Source organism: Martes martes (genome assembly GCF_963455335.1).
Source record: "Martes martes genome assembly, chromosome: 6".
NCBI lineage: Eukaryota > Metazoa > Chordata > Mammalia > Carnivora > Mustelidae > Martes > Martes martes.
The window spans coordinates 110,024,098-110,048,404 of NC_137893.1; the positions used below are offsets into that span (position 1 = coordinate 110,024,098).

The 24,307-nt window shown below is 36.7% G+C and overlaps 1 protein-coding gene across 1 annotated transcript in view; it reads left to right on the forward strand.

Annotated features, from left to right (window-relative positions):
- Nucleotides 1-24,307, forward strand: part of ADGRB3 (adhesion G protein-coupled receptor B3) — a gene marked incomplete at both ends in the record, with an annotated part of 726,387 nt that overhangs the window by 694,362 nt on the left and 7,718 nt on the right. Inside the window, 2 exons of the mRNA XM_080805127.1 lie at nucleotides 6,116-6,151; nucleotides 22,510-22,614. Coding sequence (XP_080661253.1) covers nucleotides 6,116-6,151; nucleotides 22,510-22,614 — 141 coding nt within the window. The remainder of the gene's footprint in view (nucleotides 1-6,115; nucleotides 6,152-22,509; nucleotides 22,615-24,307) is intronic.

Consider the following 24,307-nt stretch of genomic DNA (forward strand, 5'->3'; position numbering starts at 1 on the left):
GGCTTGCCCTTCTTTACTGTTTGTTTGTTTGTTTTTTTATTAAGATTTTATTTACTTATTTGACAGAGAGAATGGGAACACAAGCAGGGGGAGTGGGAGAGGGAGAAGCAGGCTCCCCACTGAGCAGGGATCCTGATGTGGGGCTCGATCCCAGGACCCTGGAATCATGACCCGAGCTGAAGGTTAACGACTGAGCCCCCCAGATGCCCCCTTCTTTACTGTTTTGTTTTTGCTCCTAGGTTAGGGAATTTTGTCTTTTATGAAGGCATGCAAACAAAATTAGCTGAAATAAAAGTCATTTTTCAAAATTAATTATTCTCAGGTTTTATTTTCACAGATATTTTGAATGGATTTGGTATCAAAGATTTCTCCTTGAGTATGTTCATGGCTCACTCCATGATAAAACTTTTAATGGCAGTCATATTGCCATTTATTAATCACTGCAATTTATTCCTTGCAGTGAATTTTCTAGTGTCTGGTCCAGTTTAATTTGAAGTGACACAAACAATGAATTATTCCCTCTGAGAAACTATTCATTATTCTAGAGGATTTAGATATGGAGAGATGCCTCAGTGCCTGTACTTGCTAAGTATTCCTCTGTGTAGCCTCATACTCTTGTGCTTTTTTACTCTTAAATCATCCTGAACTTTTTCCCCTTCCATTAGTGATAAGCCTGCATTCCCCTCAATTGTCTTTTAATTGGCTGTCAGTTAATCCATTCATAATGGTTTTCTTTGTGTATTTAGTCTGCCTGCTTATCCATATTCTCCCAAAGAATGAGAAAAACAACAACAAAACAAAAGCAAGAAATGAGTCACATTTTGGACTTGTTTAGCTGCGGTCATGTACCTCCTCCAATTATTCATCAATACTTTTGTGAATTATTGGGCCAGGCCCTTTGGTAGATGATAGGGATATAAATGTGATCAAGAGATGTGGATCCTATCCCTGTGGTGAATAAACTGTATGGAGGAGAGAGATAATTAACTGGTAACAAATGAACAATCTGTTAGAGTGTACTAGGCTGGGTCAGGACCATGGAATGTGAGGGAGAGACTTGATAAGGGGGTCGAAGACTCCCAAAGTGCTGTGTGGAGTGAAGTTAAGAAGGAATATGGCTTATGAGGCTCTGTCTGGAGGTTGAGGGGATGTTTTAGGCAAAAGAAACTGTAATACAGAGATAGGAAGGAGTTTGGAATACTTTTCACAGGATTGGAAGTCCTGTGTAACAGCAGGTGAGCTCCTTAAGATGTCATTGGCATAGGAAGAAAAAGCCAGATTTTGGAGAGCCTTGTAAAACAATTGAAGCAAACAAGGACTGTTCAGTGAAAGATGGGCATGATTTCTCCATCTATCCATCCATCCATCCCTTTGACGGTTTAGAGGGAAAGATTAGGATTCAGTGGTATTAGGAGAGGGGATAGAGCAGAAAGCTGGAGGACAGTTAGGGAGCTACTGAAGTTATCCAGACAGGACAGGAGAATGCCTTTGACCCAGACATGATAGTGAAGATGGAGAAGAGTAGACGGATCAAGAGATTTCAAAGGTGGAACAGACACCACTTGCTGGTAAATTTGATATGCAGTGTGAGAGATGGGGGAAATGAAAGGTGACTCCTACGCCTCTGACTGGACCAACTAGATATCTGACACTTTCTGGATGGGAAAGACATGAAGAAAAAAAGAGTGGAACTTAAAGTGGTATTTACCACCATGGAATGAATGCTATCATCTAGGAGAGAAGATGAGGAAAAAAAGAGAATTCAGGAACTCAACACTTAGAAGATAGTGAGATAAGGAAGAGCCAGCAAAGCACACTTGAGAATGAGTTACAGCAAATAGGAAGAGGAAAAGGAAAAGCTAAGATCATGAGTTTTTTTGGGGAAGTGATCAAATTTCAAAAGCTTCTGAGAGTCCATCAAGCTAAGGACAGAAAGTTGACCTTGGAAATTGACCAGATGGAGCTCATCAGAGACTTTAACAAGAAGAATGTGAATGGAGTGTTAAGGATAGAAACAAGTTACAATGAGTTCTAAGTGGAAAATTAGGAAAAGGAAACCACATAGAAGACCTGAAGAGATTTTTGTATGCCCTACTATGACAAAAAGGATTCTTTGTATTAAGTTATTTGAGAAGTTGAGGATACAGAGACAGAGGGAATCTGTGTCTTCATAAAGTATTTTAACACCACCCTGGCTTATTTTAAATTTATATGCAGCAGTCCTTCAGTTGTCAACTTTATCAGAAAAATTGTTATGACTTGATCACTTTTATTAATAGATTTTTTAAAAAGATTTTATTTATTTGACAGAGATCACAAGTAGGCAGAGAGGGAGGCAGACAGGGGAAAGCAGGCTCCCTGCTGAGCAGAGAGCCCAATGCGGGGCTCAATCCCAGGACCCCGAGATCATGACCTGAGCCGAAGGAAGAGGCTTAACCCACTGAGCCACCCAGGCACCCCTAGATTTTCATTTTTTAATGTATAACCACTTTTTCTAACCACTTTTGTACCTTACAATAACTTGCCAGCATACTCAGAGGGACATTTGAATAAATGTGTAAGTCAGTCACAGTTGCCATGAACTTGGGTACTTTTTGAAAGACTTTCCAGCTTATTGCATGTATACCAAGGATAACAGAACTGAACACTCCGGTTCTTGTGACAACATGGTTTCCCAGTGCCAGATATCCTCTTTAAGGTAAACTAGATTTTGCAATGGGAGGCACATCATGGAGGTGGAGGTCAGCTATTACGTGTTATTGTATGATTGCTTATAAAATATCCCATATTCGAATGGTTTTTAAGTTATTGTAGTTAACACAATTCTTTGACATTGCCATTAGATTTTCGCTCAAAGAAGTAACATGTTGAATGCTTTTTTTTCCTCTTTTAAATATAATTGACAAGTAAAAATTAATCTGCTTGAACTTACTTTATGGCTAGAAAACATCTCAGTCCCACTACTGTCAGCCTTGGATTGACTGGGTCCTCCATGCTTACTCTTGCTGAGTTCCAGTCACAATCAACAAATTTTCACAGGCATTTTGGCTACAAAATATTACCTCTTTTACCCCTAAGCAAGCAGTGAGAGACAGTGGATAAAACACAGGGTTTAGAGTCAGAAGACCTGAGTGTGAATCCCAGCTCATTTGCTTACTACCCAGTTTTTAAGTGAACAAGTCATTTCAACTACACTGGTTCTCAGTGTCCCTAATTCATAGAATAGATATTAAAAAATGATACTTTCCTGACCATCCCACAGGGCAGGTAGCATGTTCAAATGTGAAGGCACTTTATAAACTATGAAAGATTGGTACACTTGGTCAGTATTGTGGGGATGTGAATAAGAGGACACAAATTTTAACCTCCCATGGGCTCTGAAAATCTGCCACATTTTTCCCATTCTCTAATTTTTAAGTCTTCACTGCTTATCCCTACCACCACCATCTTTAAGCTCTTTTTTTTTTTTTTAAAGATTTTATTTATTTATTTGACAGAGATCACAAGTAGGCAGAGAGGCAGGCAGAGAGAGAGGAGGAAGCAGGCTCCCCGTTGAGCAGAGAGCCTGATGCGGGGCTCGATCCCAGGACCCTGGGATCATGACCTGAGCCGAAGGCAGAGGCTTAACCCCCTGAGCCACCCAGGGGGTTTAAGCTCTTTTGATTGAAATCTGTGTGCTTCATTTATTTCTTGTTCTAATCCTTCAAGGCTGCTGGTTATGATATACCTTTAGGTTAGAATTTAATTTTCACAAAATTAGATAGAAAAGAGAGAAATGGGGGTGCCTGGGTGGCTCAGTGGGTTAAAGCCTCTGCCTTTGGCTCAGATCATGATCCCAGGGTCCTGGGATCGAGCCCCGCATTGGGCTCTCTGCTTGGCGGGGAGCCTGCTTCCCTTCCTCTCTCTCTGCCTGCCTCTCTGCCTACTTGTGATCTCTGTCTGTCAAATAAATAAATAAAATCTTAAAAAAGAGAGAGAGATAAGTGTATTTATAAAAATATATCCATTTTCTTTTTCATATTTTATATCAACATAGGTGCATAGGTGACATCAGCTGTCAGAAGCAGAATCTCTTTCCAGTGTTCTTCTAGGTTCCCATCTCTTGTTCTTGTTCCTAAAATATGGGGCCTGTGGTAATATGTGTCTATTAGCATTTCCAGTTCTTAGGCTACACAGCTTTGCATTCAGAAACAGAGCAAGGTACAGGTGTTATGACCACTGGCAACAGAGAACCCCTCAATCTGTGCAGCAGAAGGGCCTCTTGCTGGCTAGCGGACCCTTTTCCATAAGATCTCACTATTTAATTTGCAAGTGGAATGCAGAGCTCATGATTAATGTTCTATAATAATGGCTTAAAACTGTTCCCATGTTTGCATTTTGCTGTATTAGGGAAAGAATTTTGCTTAATGTATAGTTACAAAAACGTCCTGCTGAGTCACAATGCCAAGAAGGCAAAGCATTCAAGAGCAGAATGGAAACACTGACATTCAGTCTAGCATACGGCAGCAAAGTGTGATGTGCTACATTGGAGCCTGCTTTTTTTTTTTTTTTTTTTTTCTATACAACACTGTTAGAGAACAATAATGGCAGGAGATGGCAAAGGAGGCCTGGGTTAAATGCTGCCCTACACACTTTTCTCCTTCTGGGATGTCACCACGGCTAGGCTACAGTGGTGCTGGAGACAAGGACCTAAGTGAAATCAATGTGCCATTTCCATTTAATAAAGTCATTTCCTTCCTAGTGCTCTCCATCATCATACTTGAAAACTGGATTCTATAATCCAGCTCCACCAAAATCAAATAATTTCAAAACTTTTAGGCTTTTTTTTTTTTAAACAAAATCTTTCTTTTAGTATATCCCCTTCTGTCTAGTAAAGCATGCTATGGGGAGTTGGTTACATAGGGAGGTTCTGGTTCTACAGTGATGTTGTAACTCTAGCTGCAAAAATGCAGACAGGTTTTTCAATAAACTATGTTAGTGTCTGTCTGTCTCTGCTATTTAGCAGTTACAAGAATCAACTATCATGGGTAGGATTCCCTGATAGAATTTAAGGTAAGTAAGTATTGGGATAGAAGAGGAAGAAAAATTTTAAAAAGTTTGTCTAAAGGTTTACATGATATTCAACTGCCTAAATTTTACCTGTTTTTAATATTTATTTTTTGTTTCACCCGCACTTCCTCCCAAAAAATCCAAATTAAAAAAAACAAAACAAAACAAAAAACGAGCCTCATATTGGAAACTTGCTTTTGTTCTCTAAAAATTTGGAGGACCCTATCTACATTTACCAGATATCTCCTTCAATATCAAATCCCTCTGAGCATATGCTAAGTGTACCTTTCCTACACTAATATTCAGAGTCACTTTAATTTCATTTAAATAATATTTCCTGATTTTATCAGGCTTATTGCCTAATTATTTTATTAATACATGTTGATCTGGAACTAGAATTAGGAGCTGCTTAACAGAGTCAGAGGCATAGAGGAACACTGAGATACTGACATCTACATTTATGTTTCTCTAGGGTTGGACAATCATCATTATTTTTTTATTAAATTAGAATACTTCTGCTTCTAAGAACTAGCAGTTAGGACTTTCCTATCACGGAGAATTGTCAAATACCAAAAAATCTGTGGTTGAGACGTACAGAACTTTAGGACTCAGCGGGCCAGAGAGACTTTGGTAGAAATGAAGCCTGGAGATAGGCTGCTGGAAGTCTTGAGATGACTAGATGATTTTTTTTGTACATAGCTTTTAATCCTTTGTGTCTCTAAAGTAAAAAACATAGCTTTGCTATAACAGACGTAAAGTCTCCTTCAAGATTGAATGTTTTGTGTGAATTTATATTAAAAAATTCTTACTGAAAAATTAGAGTTAAGAGGTCAAGATGAGAAGTACTCTGTGTTTTTATACTCTTCCATTTTAAAGGAAGTTCAAAATAAGAATGAAATCATTTGGATGAAAGAGATGAAATCATAAAAATTTCAACATACTCTTTGAAGGAAAACTTGTAATACAAAGATGCGCAGGACATTTTATTGAAAATAATTTTCATTTTATTTGAATGACTAAACATAACTTTATATTGGTTTTTCTTCTTTTTAAAAAAATCTTACAGAGAAGAAAATCACGATATTCAGACCTTGACTTTGAGGTAAGTTTCTATGGATTTTCAAAATAATTTTAATTGCTTGAATTCAAGATTGACATATAATTACTTAAACATATTATGCTGCAGTATGTAGGAGCTCTACTTTTTTAAAAATTAAATGAGAAGTCAAACATTTTTTATTAGAGTTCATACTGTAAAACTACTTGTAGAAAAAAAATTTAACTTTTAATTGACTTAGATGTATGCTAAACTGAGATATTCCAAACAAGGAATCCATTTTATAAATACTAAGACAAATGGGAAATTTGTGGTAAGGATTGAATTTGATCAATCCAGTTTGTTGTGAGGTAAGAATGTTGTTTTGTTCATTTCTCACATTTACAACAATTACATTGGTTTTACTTCAGTAGCTACCTGAAAAGAGAGCCTCTGAGGACGCTTTGGCTGGTTAGCTAGGCTTTCTCCGGAATTGCCTTGTGTACTGATTCCTATTATTTAGGTTCTCTGTGATACATTGCAGATTCTTTTTTCCAATAGCAAGTGTTGGTTCAATGTGCTCCTGTGTTTTTAAATGCCTTTTCACAGATATAAACAAGATGAAGATGTTCATTTTCCAATTTGCATTGAATTTATATTGATGTTGTAATATCGATGCTAGAAATTACTGAAATCATACCATTTGAGCAGCTTATGCTAAGCACAAAATTAATGATCTTTGAGTGTCACATAAAAGGCACTTATGCATCTTGATAATTGGATATGATTCACAGCCCGCCGACATAATTGGATATAATACATTATAAATGTCTCTAGCATATTTGTACTGTTTTGATGCTTACATAGAACTTGATAATTTTAGTTGATATTCCTAAAATTATGGAAACCTTTTAGTATACGGAAGCTCCTAAATCAATCATTTTGTGTATGTAGATGAATGTAGCTCAGCAATATACATCAGGTATCAAAAGTGAGACTTAACTTTTTATTTACTGCATTGGTGAACACACTTCGATTTTATCCTAAGGAGAATTGGCCTTTTTCAGTAAAGCTTCAGAGTATAAGAAACAAAGTAACAATAAAGAATCTGACCTCCATGATTATGTGGCAAAATTTCCTACTGATGCATCTCAGTTGTAGCAACCTGGCATGGGATAAAAACTTCATTCTATTCTAAGTTTTAGGGTACAAAGAAAAAACATTCGACAATCTTTTTTTTTTTCTTCACTTTTTACCACCTTGTAAGGGACAAATAATTTGTTTTCTATTCTTTAGGTTACCCAAAAATAGAGGATCATTGTGTATTTACTTTTATGTCGTAAAATCAGTAAGTTGTGTTAGCACAAAGAAAAGGAGGTGGGAATTAATCCATGAGGCATCAGGGACAAAATATAGTAAAAACCTAGATCTAAAATTAAGTCTCAATGCAACCAACCAAAGCTATGTAATCATAAGCTCTGAAAAGAAATCTAATCATATTGGGTCACTTGGAGCATTAGAAAAACTATTCCTTTTTCGTATGTTCTTTATAGAGACTGGTATCAGATTCCTTAATCAGATGCTTTCCCCCCACTGCTTAGTATCCCAACATGTAACCGTGGTGTTACCAAAATATTGACTGGTAATGGAGAGATGTTGCAACACAACAAGCCTGGGTAGTTAGCTCTTTAATTACTCTTTATCTCATGATTGCCAGAAGTATAGAATTGGGAGCTGGGGGACACTTTGAGATTATTACATTTTCTTTACAAACTTTTTAGTACCATTCCCCTGAGTCTGTGTGTCTGTGTGCAGCTGTAGGTATGTGGCAGATATCTTACAGATGGTGCTCAGAAAAATTACTGCCAGCTTTAAATGATAAATTTTAATATGATATATTTGTACTTTGTGGATGGTCCTTGGAGAAGAGTCAGAGTTGTCTCCCTCTCCTTTAAATCAGGCTGGATAAATTTTGTTTATATCAAACTACTTGCTAGTCCCCCAGTTCCCATCCCATAAGCTTTACCACACAGTAGCCAATGTAGGCATTTTGCCACTGACAAGCAGATTTGTCTCCTAGGCTCCTGAAGATATCTTCCCTTTGGGCCAAAGACACTCCCCAAAGTCTATACACAATAACAATATTCTCTCAACTCGTACATCCATAAAACATTGGCCAGGAAATGTTATACCTGGGGAAAAGTCCTTTCATGTTGCCAATCTACTGCATTTTTTGGAATAAAGTGTTAACTAGTCAAAATGATGTAACATCACTTCTTACTTTTGGGAAAGTATACAGAAAATACTATAGTGATATCCCTCTATTCCCCTTCTATCTCCTTACTGGATTTGCTTTCTCAGCTCCAAGCAGAGATCTAGTATTTAGTGTCAACCTCAAAAATTGAACAAATTAGAAACAAAGGTTATCATGCAGCAAATGAGTTAATTTGGGAATTGCAACTCAGGACATGCAAGCCTGGAAAAGAAAAGAGGAAGTTGGGAGGTACTGTTTTAAAAATTCCTTGAAAGCATTGCCCATCAAGAGTCAGGTTTTCTGTATTTAGTGATTTTGTCCCCTGGTGCCGGGAAGGACCTTTCCTGGTTCTCATATCCCACTGTGCAAGGAAAGAGCATGGTTATTGGAAACCATTTAAGGCCACATTTGAGTAACAAGGGTAGAAAGGAGAACTCTCAGGCATTTCCCACTTAAAGACTTTATCTTAAAGAGGGTGGAAGCATTAGAGATCATCTTTAAAGGTTGAGACAGCATCACCCTATTGGATAGGTTATTTCTGCAGATGTTTGACAGACAACAGGCACAGAATTTTTAAATGATTATACAACACAAGAGAGGCAGAATAATAAATCTAGTTTATGGGGGCACCTGGGTGGTTCAGTTGGTTAAGCATCCCACTCTTGTTTTTGTCTCGGCTCAGGTCATGATCTCAGGGTTATGAGAACGAGCCCCACATCAGGCTCCATGCTCATTGTGGAGTCTGCTTGTTCCCCTCCCTCCTCCTGCTTTTGTTCTCTCTCGCTCGTGTACTCTCTCTCTCTCTCTCTCAAATAAATCTAGTTTGTATATATGGTCCTACTTGAGAAGGCCAAACCTGAAAGTAATGAGCTATAAATAGATGAGATATCAGGAATCAGTTAGGTTTTTTTTCTCTAAGCCTGAAAAAAGACAAAACAATAAAAAATGTTTTAAATTCCAGAGTTTAATCCCCCTTAGCCACAGCCTGGGAGATACAGGTGATGGTTTTATTTTTCTAGGCCAATGCCAAGGTAAAGGAAAGAAGGAGGGAAAGACCTTTATGTTTAAAGTATGAGGTCTTGATGTGGTGTCTTGAGTGGAAGTAGTCTGTCTTGATGTCTGCTACTTCTTTTCCATTGATTGAAAAATCTCCAGGGTTTGTACAAGACAGGATGTCAGGTGCAGCCATCTTTAGCTGTGGGATGTATGTCCAAGATTCAAACCCCTGAAGCCTGGCTGTCATTCAGGTGATGAGGAGGAGCTGGTATAGTTCCTTTCAAAGAGGTTCAGGGGCAGTCTTTGTTCCAAATCAAAAGCATGGGAAAAAATTGGAAACATTAGTTTGGAGAGTGGTAGACAGATATTTGAGAAAAACAGAAGAATTCAGGATCTAGTACAGTTTAATACAGGATTAGAATCTAATATAGAGAGAGGTTCAAACATAATTTTTCTCTCTATACTTACCCTGATATTTATCAAAGATAATCACCGTAAAACTAATTTGTGTGCCTTAAACTTGGCCTATTTACACAAGTGTAGCAAGAATAGTGATTGGTCATATAAGCTCTTTTTAAGACTGCTTTGCTGGAGGGATGCCTGGGTGGCTCAGTTGGTTAAGCCGCTGCCTTTGGCTCAGGTCATGATCCCAGGGTCCTGGGATCAATTCCCACATTGAGCTCCTTGCTCAGTGAGAAGCCTGCTTCTCTCTCTGACTCTGCCTACCACTCTGCCTGCTTGTGCTCTCTCTCTCTCTCTCTCTCTCTCTGTGAAATAAATAAATAAATAAGATCTTTAAAAAAATTTAAAAAAAAAAGAATTGCAGTCATTCAGTAAATACAAAAAGCAGAAAATATTTAAAAAAAAAAAAAGACTGCTTTGCTAGAACCTTGTAATCAAGGTGCCAAGTTTATTTTTCTGAGGAGCTTTATTGGCTCCATAAAGTAGCCTTAATTCCTTAAAACCTGTCCTGTCAAATCTGAGTCTATGCACATCTCTCTCAAAATAATCCAGAACTTTGGTAAAGTAGTCAATATTTCCAATTGTTATTACAAGGAGAATAGATTCTCACTGAATTTATGTAAATAACTATATTGCCATGTGAAAAAATCCTCAAGAGTTTTGAAATTCTGGAGGGATCAGGTAGGGAGAAAAAGTAAATTTTTCATCTTTGTTTACAAAGATATATTTTACCAAACTGCTGTATTTCATAGATAGCTTTAAAGAAAGGAGTAAAAGGGGTTTTTAATGTAGCAAGCAAAATATTAAAGGACCAGTAATGTTTGAAAACTAGAAGTCATAAAAATTATAATCATCTTCCTCCATTCATTCAATACCATGTTATTCTTATTACGCCTGAATTTAGTTTTTACATTCGTTCTAGAAATTTTTACCCAGTTCAGTTTATTATCTCAAAGTTATCAGAAACCTGCACTTTTTTGAGCTCTTTCCCTGAATCTTTGAGGCTGAATTACTTCTGTAGGTACACTTTTGTAAAAGTATCAGAGTAAAACCATAACTCCCTATAAATGACAAAAGATTTAAAATGCCCATTCCTAAAGATCTGATGCAAGTTCATTGTAAAGGAGTTGACAAGAAAATTTGGTTTTCTGTATATTTTAAGATAATAATGGAATTATGGCCAATAACATTATACCAAGACATCAGATTTCTAGGAATTTCATATAATTTCTAAAATATTTATATTAATAAAATTCACCTGCATAACATAACCGGGTGGTTTATCATCACTTATTGGAAAATGCTTCTCATGTAATTTAACATATCAAATAACCCTACAGGGCTTAATGCGTCTCTTTTTGTAAGGAGAAAGAACAAATCTATCGAGATGTTTTAGGGACTTCTTGGAAAACCCAAAGTTAGTTCAAGGTCAAAAAGACTATTTAGAATTGGATTTGGGGAAATTTGTCAAAAATATCAAAAGGTTTTAAAGCTCTTGGTCAAATAGGATTGATGAAATAATAGTTATCCATTTAACCATGGAAACAATGGAAGATGTTAAAAGGCAAATATAGAAAGTCAGAGTTCCAAGTTAAAACTTACATTATCAAAGCCCTGCTAAAGACAGCAAGTACAGAAAATTACTTTAACAAAACACAGAATCCTTTTTTTTTTTTAAGCCAGATTACTTTAAAAGAAAAAAGGAGGACTTTTTACAATCTGTTATCAAAAGCAGACCAATAGTCTAAGAAAAATTTGTCCTTTTAGCAAATAAAAGAAAAATTGAAGTTTAATTTTACATAGATATACTATTAATTTTAAAGCTTATTTTTATTATTATTTTTTTAATTTTATTTATTTATTTGACAGATAATGATCACAAATAGGCAGAGAGGCAGGCCGAGAAGAGAGGGGGAAGCAGGCTCCCCGCTGAGCAGAAAGCCCGATGCGGGGCTTAATCCCAGGACGCTGAGATCATGACCTGAGACAAAGGCAGAGGCAGAGGCTTTAACCACTGAACCACCCAGGCGCCCCTAAAGCTTATTTTTAAACCCTTATAAAAAATTTTTATTTAGCTTGATCATACATAAAAATTTTCTCCCAAGATTCCTTTTTCACAGACCTTATATAGCTATGTCTATCTTAGTCTGTCCTGTTTCCCTCAACAGAAATGGATCTCCATACCTCATATTTTTTTAATACCTTTTCTAACCAAAAAACATACCTTACTTTCCTTGTATACAGAGTTATTTTTCCCTTATTATTTCTACTAGCTTTAATTACATATTTAATTAGGATTGTTAACACTTAGAAACCTTAATTAGAATTTTTAACCCTAAGAAACCTTAATTTTTAGTGAAAACTAAGCAAGCAATTATGAACTTTTACATTAGCATTTTTTAAGGTTGGCAATTTCATGAATACATTTCATAATTTCTAGTATAATTTTTCAGTGTGGTACAAAACATGTTCATTAATAGACCCAAATATCTTTTGTCTCTCTGTATAAAAAAGAAGCCAGAAATGGATAAACCTATGTTCAGTAATTAAGGTGTCCATCTTCTACCTTATTTAGAAATGATGTGTGAATATCCATCATTTACTTTAACTTAGCAAAACTTTAAGGTTACCAAAATGTATTAGGGAAACTAAAAGTTTACCTAAAAACCTTTTATCTTACTTACATTTATTTTAACTTATTCTTAAAATTATGTTTAGATTACCCACAAAAACGTAATGAGATATTAGACAACTAGCCATCAGCCCAAGCTATTTTCTTGCTCAGAAATTTTGTAAAAGAAATAACATGAACTTATTGCACTTTAATAAACCTCACTAGAACAAAAGTTTTATATTTAATTCTGAGAACTCTATAATGTTCATTTTCATTGAACCAACAATCTTAAACTAGCTTTTAGAGCAAATATTTTCCCAGATCATGGGAACCTGAAAAGTATTTGGGTGAGTGTCTATTAATATTTCTGAGAATTTATAAGTGCTTCATTTTCAAGCCAATTAAATAGGGCTCCTTTCAGAAATTAACTTTGGCAAGTTACCCAGAAGTAGAAAAATACCATATCTATAATAGACATACATAGACATTCATAGACACACACAGAGATGCAAAAAAGGACCCCAGAAGACACCAGAAGGTTTTTTTGGTTTTTGTTGTTGTTGTTGTTTTAATTTACTAATCTCAGTAGGTAATCCATTTATAAAAACTTGAGGATCTTCTCTGGGTTTAATAAATTCTTTAATTATGGTCCATAGTTTGGTAGATGAGGAAGTGGGGGTATACAAGAGGTGGGGATGGTGCAGAAGGGAAAGAAGAAGTTGGTAATGAAGATAAAGAGGACAGGGAAGGGGAAAAGTGGCCTCAGAGCCCCTTTTGTCTACTTTGAATTGTTTGTGTGTCTTGGGTAATTTAAAAACCTGATTTTGCAAAGAGGTGATTTTAGTCTTGGATACATTTGGAAGACACCGAGTACCAACTAAAACAGGCACCCTTTTTACTCTGTTTAATTTTAGAGCTGTGGTCTTCCAATTTGGTTCTGAGAAAAACAAGTTTGGGAGGTCAAAAGTTTTCCACAGTGACCATTGGAATTCTACATTATCTTAGGTTGAGTTGGTCCACTTGGTTAAGAAAGTGCATGAAGAAGGGCCATAGTTTTGAAAACAAAACTGGCCAGGGTCCCAGAAGGAGGTTCCTTTGTAAAGAATTTAGAGGATTGTGAATCCCATACTTTAAAACCAGAGGCACAGCAAACAAATTAACAGTCACCAAAAGGCTGATGCCTTGAAGAATAAAGTCAGAGAGCTCAACCAAACGGAAGAAGCATAACTCTGAAAAGAGGTTTACCTTGCCAAAAGGAAAAAAGATGACGCACAGAGGGTGCACGAGGCTGAAGTGACTACCATACACAATGCCTGGGGTTGTTGGTTCACCCGGGTTCATCGCCTTCAGGTCCCACTTCTGACACCATATAATGTCAACCTTAAAAATCAAATAACAAGTATTACTGAGCAGCAAATGAGTTTATTTGGAAATAATGGAGGAACTGCAATTTCACACATGCAAACTATGGCAAACAGTAAGCAAGTCCAGATAACAAAGAGGGACAGCATCCTTTTGTAGAGGAAAGAAGGAAGTTGCAAGAGGTTGTTTTGAATAAAATTTCATTGGAGGCAAAAAGGAGTTCGAGGTGGTGGCAGCTTCTCATTGCCTGCAGGCAGCTTGCTGCTGCCAGGCTGAGAGAAAATCTTTCTTTTTCCTGCTGGTTATGCAGACTGTGATGAGTGGAAGTGCGTGAGAGCTCTCCCTTCATGGATTCCTCCATTTTGAATGAGGATTCTTTTATTCATTTTCACAATAGTAGGCATTTGATAAATTACTTTGTAAAGGATGGTTTAAAATTGAAATTAGTTCAGTTTGCTTTAATAAAAAGTTATCAAACAGTATGTCTGAGTTGGGGCAGAGACTAGTATAGAAAATGGACTAGGGAGTTAACACCTCAAAAAGAGCCATACTGGACATCAAAGATAGTTACATGCTATGCAACATAAGGAGATGAATAGCAGGTTGAGATTCCAGGAAGAGGAAAAGTATGGAGGTTGGCTAAGGTATGGCATGTTTGAGAAACCAGAAGCAAATTAAAATTCACTGAAACATGAGGTCTATAGATAAAAAGAGGAAGGAATTTAGAAACTATATAGTGAACAGCTTGCACCCCAAGTAAGGAGTTTTTACCTAATTTGTTACTAAAAGCTGCTAAAACATTCTGTTCTATTTTGTTCTGTTTGTTTTTTAATGAGGAATGATTTGCTCTGACCTGGAATTTAGAAAGAGGACTGTGGCAGTAATAGAAAGGAAAGACTGGAGTAGAGTGAATGAGGAAGTTGAAATACAAATTTGGAAGTGACTAGTCCAGAAAAGAAAAAAGAAGTGGTAGGAAAGGATAGGAATGAAGGGACATGGCAAAGTCAAGATCTATGGAGTTTGGTCCTTAACTAAACATAGGAGAGGATCCTACAGGTCTGAGCCTGGATTTCTAGTAGTATCATTGACAGATATAGGAAAATAAAGCAGACATCTAGTTAAGCCAACTTGCATTTTAATAATTTGGGGATTAAGGTGCCTAATAGGATGTTAAATCAGAAATATCAGGCAGGTAGTTTAAATTAGCTTTCTTAAATTGAGGACAAATCTCAAGGAATTCTTAGGAATGCAGGAATACAAGCATCTCAAACTGCAATAGACAATACTATCCATTCCGTGTTAAAAAAAAAAAGAATGTATGTGTAGAGAGGTATTTTTATCTTCTCTTGAAAAAACATGGAGATAAACCTTGTCACATTCTTCTATGGAATGATGTAAGCTTTTAAAAACACCTTAGAACATTCCTTTGAAGTCCCTAATGAACCCCACACATCAAGTAAACCCATGCTTTTCAAACTGAGGAGAGGATATAGTGAGCAAAGAGCACAAGAAGTCATCAATCCAGGATAATTATGCCCATCTTTGTGGGGACATGAATTTTTAGTAGATTTGGGGTAATATAAATAAGATAAAGTACTTTATGTTAATTTTATATTGTTATGGACACAGCTAAGCTATGGCATAGAAGATAAAATTTCTATTACTTCCTAAATATAAAGCATATTTGTGCCCATCCCCCGCAGTAAGTGCACTCTGTTAGGCAATCAGTACACTTTGAGAGGAAACATTTGAGCAATCCAATCTTATGCTACATCTGTCTTTTCTATAATACTAAATTAAACTATTGCAAATATTTGCAGCCAAATATATCCTGGGATGACAGTGACAAAAAATAATACATACCTTATTCAGTTTTTTTTGGATCCTTTGTCTAAGTCCTGGATATATATTTATTCAAATAGAAATATACTTGAAACATAACTAGACACTAGTAATGTCAGGCAGACCATGGGGCTCCAGGTTCTGTCTTAGGGATACTCTGGGACTCTGGCCAAGGAAAGCACACAAATCATTCCCTTTTCACAATACAGCTTCAGGAATCAAGATTAATTCCTACAGTGTGTGTTGCTTCCTTAACATAGTTTTCGTTCACTTCAAACTAGTATTCAACAACCCACTCTGGATTGAGGACTCCTATGCAGTGCAAAAAGAAGAAAAATAAGCATAGGTTTATACTGGTAAATATGAACAAGGAGAGCATAGGTGTCTATATTCCTAAGGCTAGAAAAGGTAATTAAGGCAAAGTGCTTTCTAAAGTCTATCAACATGATTTCCAGGCCCCATAATCTAAAATTTATAGCTGGGAGATTCTCCAACCTTTTCTAAGAGGTTTCTCTGTTTCTAAAAATCTACATATAGTAATGCCTACCTTATCTGTAGTTCCAACTTAAATCCTAACTCAGTCATTCACACTTAATGAGTTTAGAAAAGAAAACTTCCAAGCAGTTTGTTTCAAACCCACCTGCAGGCCCTTTATTAGCCACTTGTATGGAAAAGAAGAGAGCACAATAGGATCAGAATAGGAGATAGGGATCCTGTCTGGGGCCAGTTAAAGAAGTCTCTTCTTCAGCTGGGAGACCCCTTAAATAGGAGAGAAGACCAGATTTATGAGAGCCTCTTCCACATTGCAGACACCTTCCCTGGCCTTTATACATATGTATATGCACATTTATTGAGCATCTGCTAAATATCAATCATTGTGTCAGGTGTCAGGGATACAAAGAAAAGTCACTGTCCACAAGGTGTCCAGAGACAAGACATGGAGACCAGCCCTTCAAAACATAATGGCAGTACTATGGGATCGTTGCAGGGTGATCAATATCCCGGTTATCGGCTTACTACAGAAGGCAACTAACCCACCCTTGTTTCTCTCACCAGCTTTTCCATCTGAATAGGGCATAATCACAAGCTTGAGTCACCGAAAGGAGGGTGCTCCCTGAATATGGGATGTATCCAAGATAGCAGCATGCAAAGAAAATTGGCTTTGGATTCACAATGCGTTCCAGCTCTCTCACCACTGATGGGAGCCTGGGAGATTTACTCAGCCTCCTGAGCTTCCGTCCCCTAATCAGCAAAGTGAGATAATGACTCCTACCTCCCTGAGTTATTGTGAGGACTGAGAAAGATAATAATGCCTACCATTTCTGAAGTGGCTCTTACATGTTTCCTCTGGTGATAAGCGACGTGTATCCCTTTTTCAATCTTCAGAACAACCCTGTAAGGTTACTCTGAATGCTGAAACTGGAGCGACGGGGAGGTTACATTTTGTGCCTCCGACCACATAATTTGAAAGTGATGGAACTGAGATCTAAATCCAAGTTTGTCCAGACCCAGAGCTGTAAGATTTGACATGTCTCAAGCATTTAATCTAGAAGAGTGCCTGAGATAGAGTACATGCTCCAAAAAATCACATCCCGATTGTCTCTCAAATACCTGATATGTCATGAAAGTACTAGAAAACCTATCACTTTTTCTCTCGTATCAACAATTAAAGGCCTCCCTTGAGTTATAAATATATAAAATGACAGATAAGAGTATAAAGTAAGCTATTTCAGGAGATATTTTTGTGCAGTTAGGTTGCTGGTCCTCTCAGGATGGGGGTTCCTATGCAGCTTCAAAGAATGATGTCATCATAACCTGAGTGGAAGGGAATATTGCTAAGCATTTCTCTTTATTGCAAAAGATGCCAATGGTATTTGACAGGAGTTATAACTCAGGCAACCTGAATTCTATATATAGTGTCAATTAGAATATATTTGCTTATTTAAAAAGAAAATCTACATGAGTTATAGCTTTATCATCTTCCCAAGGTTCTAGAAAATTGAGTTTTTCACAGAAGTCAATTTCTTTGGGACACAGTATGTTTCAGTCACAAAAGAAAGAAAAAGATAAACAGATAAAACCCTAAGGTGAGTAAAATCCAAAAAGAGGATTAAAATGGGCCAGTAAGATTTATAAGCACAAAAACTTCTAATTAGATAGTTAAGACCATCAAAGGCATGAGTGCTGCAAATAAACAGTTACTCAGACAAGTAAATAGATAAGGGGAAACCATACTTATTTGTGAGATCTAAAACCACAGCTACTTTTTTTTTTTTTTTTGACTCTGAAGAAATGATTTAATTCATTTAAGGTGAAGGATGATTATTTACAGTGACCAGATCAAGATGTGTTTTTATACATGCTTTCCCACTAGGCTCTAAAACCCCGAACTGGAAAATTTCTTTTCTTAAATCAATGTAATTAATCCTCTGTGAAGTCTTCCCTGAGTTTCACGGAGACTTTCCTTTGACTGCCACTTCTCCTGGTTCACCTACAAGTGCATGTATAAAAGCAATTAGTTTTGGCATTACTTTACATTTAGTTGATTTTAATTAATTCACTTATTTTTATTATTTTTTTTTAATATTTCAAGAATATTTTTTTCTTTTCAGCGTAACAGTATTCATTGTTTTTGCACCACACCCAGTGCTCCATGCAATATGTGCCCTCCCCAATACCCACCACCTGGTTCCCCCAACCTCCCACCCCCCGCCCCTTCAAAACCCTCAGGTTGTTTTTCAGTGTCCTAAGTCTCTCATGGTTCACCTCCCCTTCCAATTTCCCTCAACTCCCTTCTCCTCTCCATCTCCCCATGTCCTACATGTTATTTGTTATGCTCCACGAATAAGTGAAACCATATGATAATTGGCTCTCTCTGCTTGACTTATTTCACTCAGCATAATCTCTTCCAGTCCCGTCCATGTTGATACAAAAGTTGGGTATTCATCCTTTCTGATGGAGGTATAAAACTCCATAGAGTATATGGACCACATCTTCCTTATCCATTCGTCCATTGAAGGGCATCTTGGTTCTTCCCACAGTTTGGCGACCGTGGCCATTGCTGCTGTAAACATTGGGGTACAGATGGCCCTTCTTTTCACTACATCTGTATCTTTGGGGTAAATACCCAGTAGTGTGATTGCAGGGTCATAGGGAAGCTCTATTTTTAATTTCTTGAGGAATCTCCACACTGTTCTCCAAAGTGGCTGCACCAACTTGCATTCCCACCAACAGTGTAAGAGGGTTCCCCTTTCTTCACATCCTCTCCAACACACATTGTTTCCTGTCTTGCTAATTTTGGCCATTATAACTGGTGTAAGGTGGTATCTCAATGTGGTTTTAATTTGAATCTCCCTTATGGCTAGTGATGATGAACATTTTTTCATGTGTCTGATAGCCACTTGTATGTCTTCATTGGAGAAGTGTCTGTTCATATCTTCTGCCCATTTTTTGATATGATTATCAGTTTTGTGTGTGTTGAGTTTGAGAAGTTCTTTATAGATCCTAGATATCAACCTTTTGTCTGTACTGTCATTTGCAAATATCTTCTCCCATTCCGTGGGTTGCCTCTTTGTTTTGTTGACTGTTTCCTTTGCTGTGCAGACACAGCTACTTTTTTTTTAATCCCAAAACATTGCCAGATTGGAAACTCTCCAGCTTATTTACCATAATGCTGGCTTCCATGTCAATGGAAGCTTCCCTGACTGAAAAAGCTGAAAGGTGTACTTAAATCTGTGAACATGCATGGAAAATCAGACTGAGCCCTGACAGGTGCACTCTTGATTGGCAGCTCTAATGTGGTACTTCTGTCGGAGCCATCAGGCCATCATTGCCATGGTGATTTCTGGCTGTGCGAAGGTGACAATTTCAAATTAGAATGACTATCTGGCATGCAGATGGATTTGCAAGTAATGTGTCTGGTTAGGAAGAGATTTCAGCACCCAAATTTTTAATTTCTTTCCATCTTCTTTGTGGCGTCCGTGAGCTACTCAGAGTAGCTTTTATAAACCTATGTAAAACACTGCAGAAGGTTTTTTGGTTATAGAACATTTGCATTCACCATATATATTTTTCGTAGTATGTTCTAACAATGTAGGTCCTCAAAATAAAATCCACTCAGTTCAGAATCAGCTGCTACCTATTCAATCAGAATCTGATGGTAAAAACTTCAATCATTTAATGTACCCTCATTGCCATGGGATACATTTAACACTTTACTTCATTAAACATGCTTTATCCAACAGAAATATTTGGTTGCACGAGACAGAGTGACTTTGACTACCAACCAAAAGAGAACTTTTGGAAAGGATATGGAAAAGCTGACCTTTGGCCAGTAGACAGTAGGGACCTCCATTGACATTTCCGCCACCATTGGCAGGCATAAATCCCCAAGGCAAAGTCAGGAGCTTGTCATAAGATAAAAGACAAATGGAGACTGCACAGACAAAAATCATCACATGCCCACCTTAAAATGAGGAAGCTGTGCCAATAACATCAACTATCTTACAAGAAAATGAGCTTCTTGTCTTTGGAAAGGAATGATCTCACTGAGAAAGGGCACAAAAATAAGAATTATACCAGAAATTCTCCGAATTTTAGAGAATGGAAGAGACAGAACAAACAAGATGATGAATAACCGATTTGGGAATTTTCAGCTTCAAAATGACTATGTGAAAATTTGGAAATCTGCCTCACTTGCATTTATCTTAGTGACTTCCCCTACCACTTACTCATATAGACACACCATTTATTTATCTCAGTTCTAACATAATGTGTATTTGAGTTCTTACGTGATTAATGCCTATGTCCTCTATTCTGCCTTGAGCTGTAAGAGGGGAGAAGCTCTACTGGATTTTGCACACCATTGTCACTTCAGCATCTAGCACAATATATGGTGCTCATGAATATGTATTAACTGATAGAGTGAAGTATCTTTAAAGAAATGACAGTAGCGTGACTTTAGTCTTCCTGCAGCCCAGCAAAAAATAACTACCTGGTAAGATTCATTACTATGAAAAACACCATTCAAAAGTTAGAGCCAGAGTTCATATTCTGATGACCATAGTTGTTGTTGTTTTTAAGGTATTTCTTGTAACACAAATCAGTATTTTAATCAGTGTCTTGGGCTCTCGTACTGCCTGGGAATATTTGAGTGCCCAGAGATAGAATGTATTTCATTATGTTTGCCAGCTATGTGGTCCTCAAAATCCCTCCACTGAGTTGCTTATGCAAATCCTCCCTCTCATAAATCTCCATCAGCCATTGCTAGTAAAATTATGTTTGCCTGGTGTTTCTCTGTAAATCCTGCAAATCTGTTTCCTGTACTCTCCCCAAAACTGATGGGAAGTTAATCGCTCTGTAATTGCTTGCTATGTTTCACGTCCTCATCATGAGTAATGTTGCCATGTTCTCATCCTCAACCACCTGATTTGTTAACAGCCAACTCCTAGAACTAAGGGAGCACAGATGAAAATAATTTGGTTAGAGCAAGACTTAAAATGTCAGAATTCTCTCATAAAAGTAGGCTAATGAAAATAGAAGAAACTAGCTAAACAAAGTATTACCTAAACACAGATTCATTAAATACAGAAAATTAAATTGGCATAATAGAATAAGGCTTTTAAAAATATGTTAAAGATTTAATTTGCATTTCTCTTTTGCTTTTTTCCCCCCCTCAAGGAGATCATGTTCTCTTCAAGTGTCTTTTTAGAAGAAAATTAGGCATTATATATATTTCTTCCCCAAAGATATACTTCTATTCCAAAACAAATCCTTACTTTTGAAAATATTTGTTAATTCAAACAATAGGCCAAATGTTGAAATCAAAGCTTAGTCATGAATATAATACACCTACAAAGCCCACATGAGCAAATCATGATTTATGAAGTACATGCTTTAAAATACTATAAAATCTTGCACAAATATGGAGGCGCAATCTTGGAACAATCACTGAAATACTGATTTTTAACATTTAAAAAAATCAAAATTGAGGAAGGTGTTTTCTCCCTTAAAATAATACTTGTAAATACAGGGGATTTATTATCTTCTCTGTTAAACGTTCTGTAATAGAAAAAGATTCAGCCCATGATACTTACCCTGGGGTCATTTTTATTTAGGATTCTATTTGTTGAGTTATGATAAAGTTGGGAGAAAAGGATATAACCAAGGATAAAAAGTATTAATATATTTTGGGGAAAAAAGATTAATATATTTGTACTGGTGATTTGAGAAGCTCATCAACCACACAATTTATGCTCTGAGCCCTAATTGTTAAGATTCTGTACCATCTCGTAAATAAATATATGAAGCCTATGGGTCAGATTTTCCTTCTGAAAAGCTCAGTCATTATTCATGGAAAGTGTAAGATTTTAGATCTCACGTATATTTCAGATGCTTCAGAGCTTTGAGTCAGCCTTAAATGGCAGTGCCTGGGATTTTGCTACCCCTTTAGGATAGCCAGCTAGGATTTTAGTGTTTATGGAAATAATACATAAAAAAGTAGTATTTCCCATGACAAACATTGAGAGACTTGGGTGCTTTACAAGTCCACGTTTTTAAACATTTTCTTATATTATAACAATTTTTGTAAAACAGCTTTAACTTTGAATGATGGAAATCTTACACAGGAATGACTGCTGCATTTTTAATGCACTCACAAGAGAAAACTATTTTTTGGTTATCTCGTAAGTGGAAATAAAGCCAATTCTTCATGTTCAAGAAGTGCTGACTATGAAACAAGGATTAGCAGCTTATTTGCATTTTTGGTGTCTTTCGGGACTTCCTGATTCCTGCCAAACTTGATTTTCCTTATTAGCTAAAGTGAAAATAGTAAATCTCTTTTTTAAAATGTACACAGCAAATTGGAAACGAGGGCCATTCTGTTCTGTTTTGCAGAAGGTCATGCATACAAGGAAGAGGCATATGGAACTGTTTCAGGAGCTGAATCAGAAATTTCAAACTTTGGACAGATTTCGGGATATACCAAATACAAGCAGTATGGTGAGTGCGCGTTGTGCATCAGTGCCGGGTAACAGTAATGACGTGTCCTGTCAGCCATTATTCTAGCCCTCCAGGAGCTTTTCATCGTCTTGTGAACACAGAAGTGGCATACGTAGAAAAAATAAATAATGCTCCACAATGTATTTGGAATGTACTAAGAAACAAATTAGGAATGATAGACTCTTTAAGCATTTTTATTTGTGTTTTAAATGTTCTCAGTTATAAGCTTTAAGTGGAATTAGTTATATATCAAAAATGTATTAGGTTCACCTGGCCCTTTTATCATCATTAAAAGTCCGTTAATTCAAATACCTAAATAGATGACTAAATTTTTCCATTTGCATTTGAAAGTCTGACATTTTAAGGCCATAAAATGTAATTATGTATTTCTTTATATTATGCATATTTATAAACATATATGTACATACATATACACATTTGAATGCACACTCTGTTACCTGAAACCGAAGTGATAGGTTTTTGTCTCCCAGAGACTCACATGTTTTGTGAGAAAAGTTTTGGGAAACACTCTTTTCCCAAGAGTTTGGGAAACTTCGAAGGCTTTGATTATTCATTGGGCCATTTTCTTCTCATTTGTTCACAGTACTACAATCCTAGCATAGGAATTCATCAAATGATAGTGTGCACTTACCATGTCCATGGCCTAATCATGGCTCCAGAGAAGGCTACAAAATTATTTGTGAGAGCCCTGGATCAAGAGAACAAAACTCAACCCAGACCTATCTGGTCTTGAGGAAGTCACTCAGCTTGGGTTTCTAAATCTCAATTTTTCATAAACTGAACAAAGAAAAGGGTAATTAATAAATAATGCTTTCTTTGACTCTTATAACACTTTCCAAAGCAGGTAGGGCACGTGAGATGTTAAGAAGCTGAGACTTGACAATGAGAGGCAGAGTTGGGACTACCATCTGACTCCACTGTTCCTCACTCCAGATAGGGTGCTGTTGCTTTGCCTTATACCTTTGCAGCCCTGCCCCTCCTCCCAACATCTGGGGTTCTGGGGTGTGTGTGTGTGTGTACATATATATGTATCACTGTAAGAGATAAGGTATTTGATCACCTTCTAACTCCCGTGAGTCTTGGATATGTGTGTTGTGAGTCTAAGTCCTAGCTTCCTGATTAGTAACATCAATTTATCGAGAATAAGAATTTATGTACCTTTGTTTTCTCTGTATTCCTTTTAGTACTAGTACAATGCTGGTCATGGTAATGGTCTGTGTTTGTTAAGTCAAGATTATAAGAAATATAATAGACCCTAACTCTTAATTGGTCTGTAAATAATTCATGTGTATATCAACATATTTTCCTCCTTACAGCAAAAATCATGCATTATTTGTTATCATCACCACAATGCTGGGCAAATAGAAGACACTTATATGTAGTGAGTGGGTCTTTCTTATCTACTCCTCCTAATATTGGGCTGTCAATTTTTAGTTCACCAGGCAAATGAGAACTGCACCATTGAGATTAGACCTAAACACATTAGCTACTCATTCTGGAATACTGAGAGCTAACATTGAAATAAATTGAAGAAACTTCATTTATTTAAAAAAAAAAAAAAAGGAAAGGGTTATGTTTATAAATCTGAAAGTCTTATGCAACAGATACAGCTGACTGACTACTATAATATGATTGTAATTTCCCCTTGTTGTATGGTCTGGGTATTAAATCA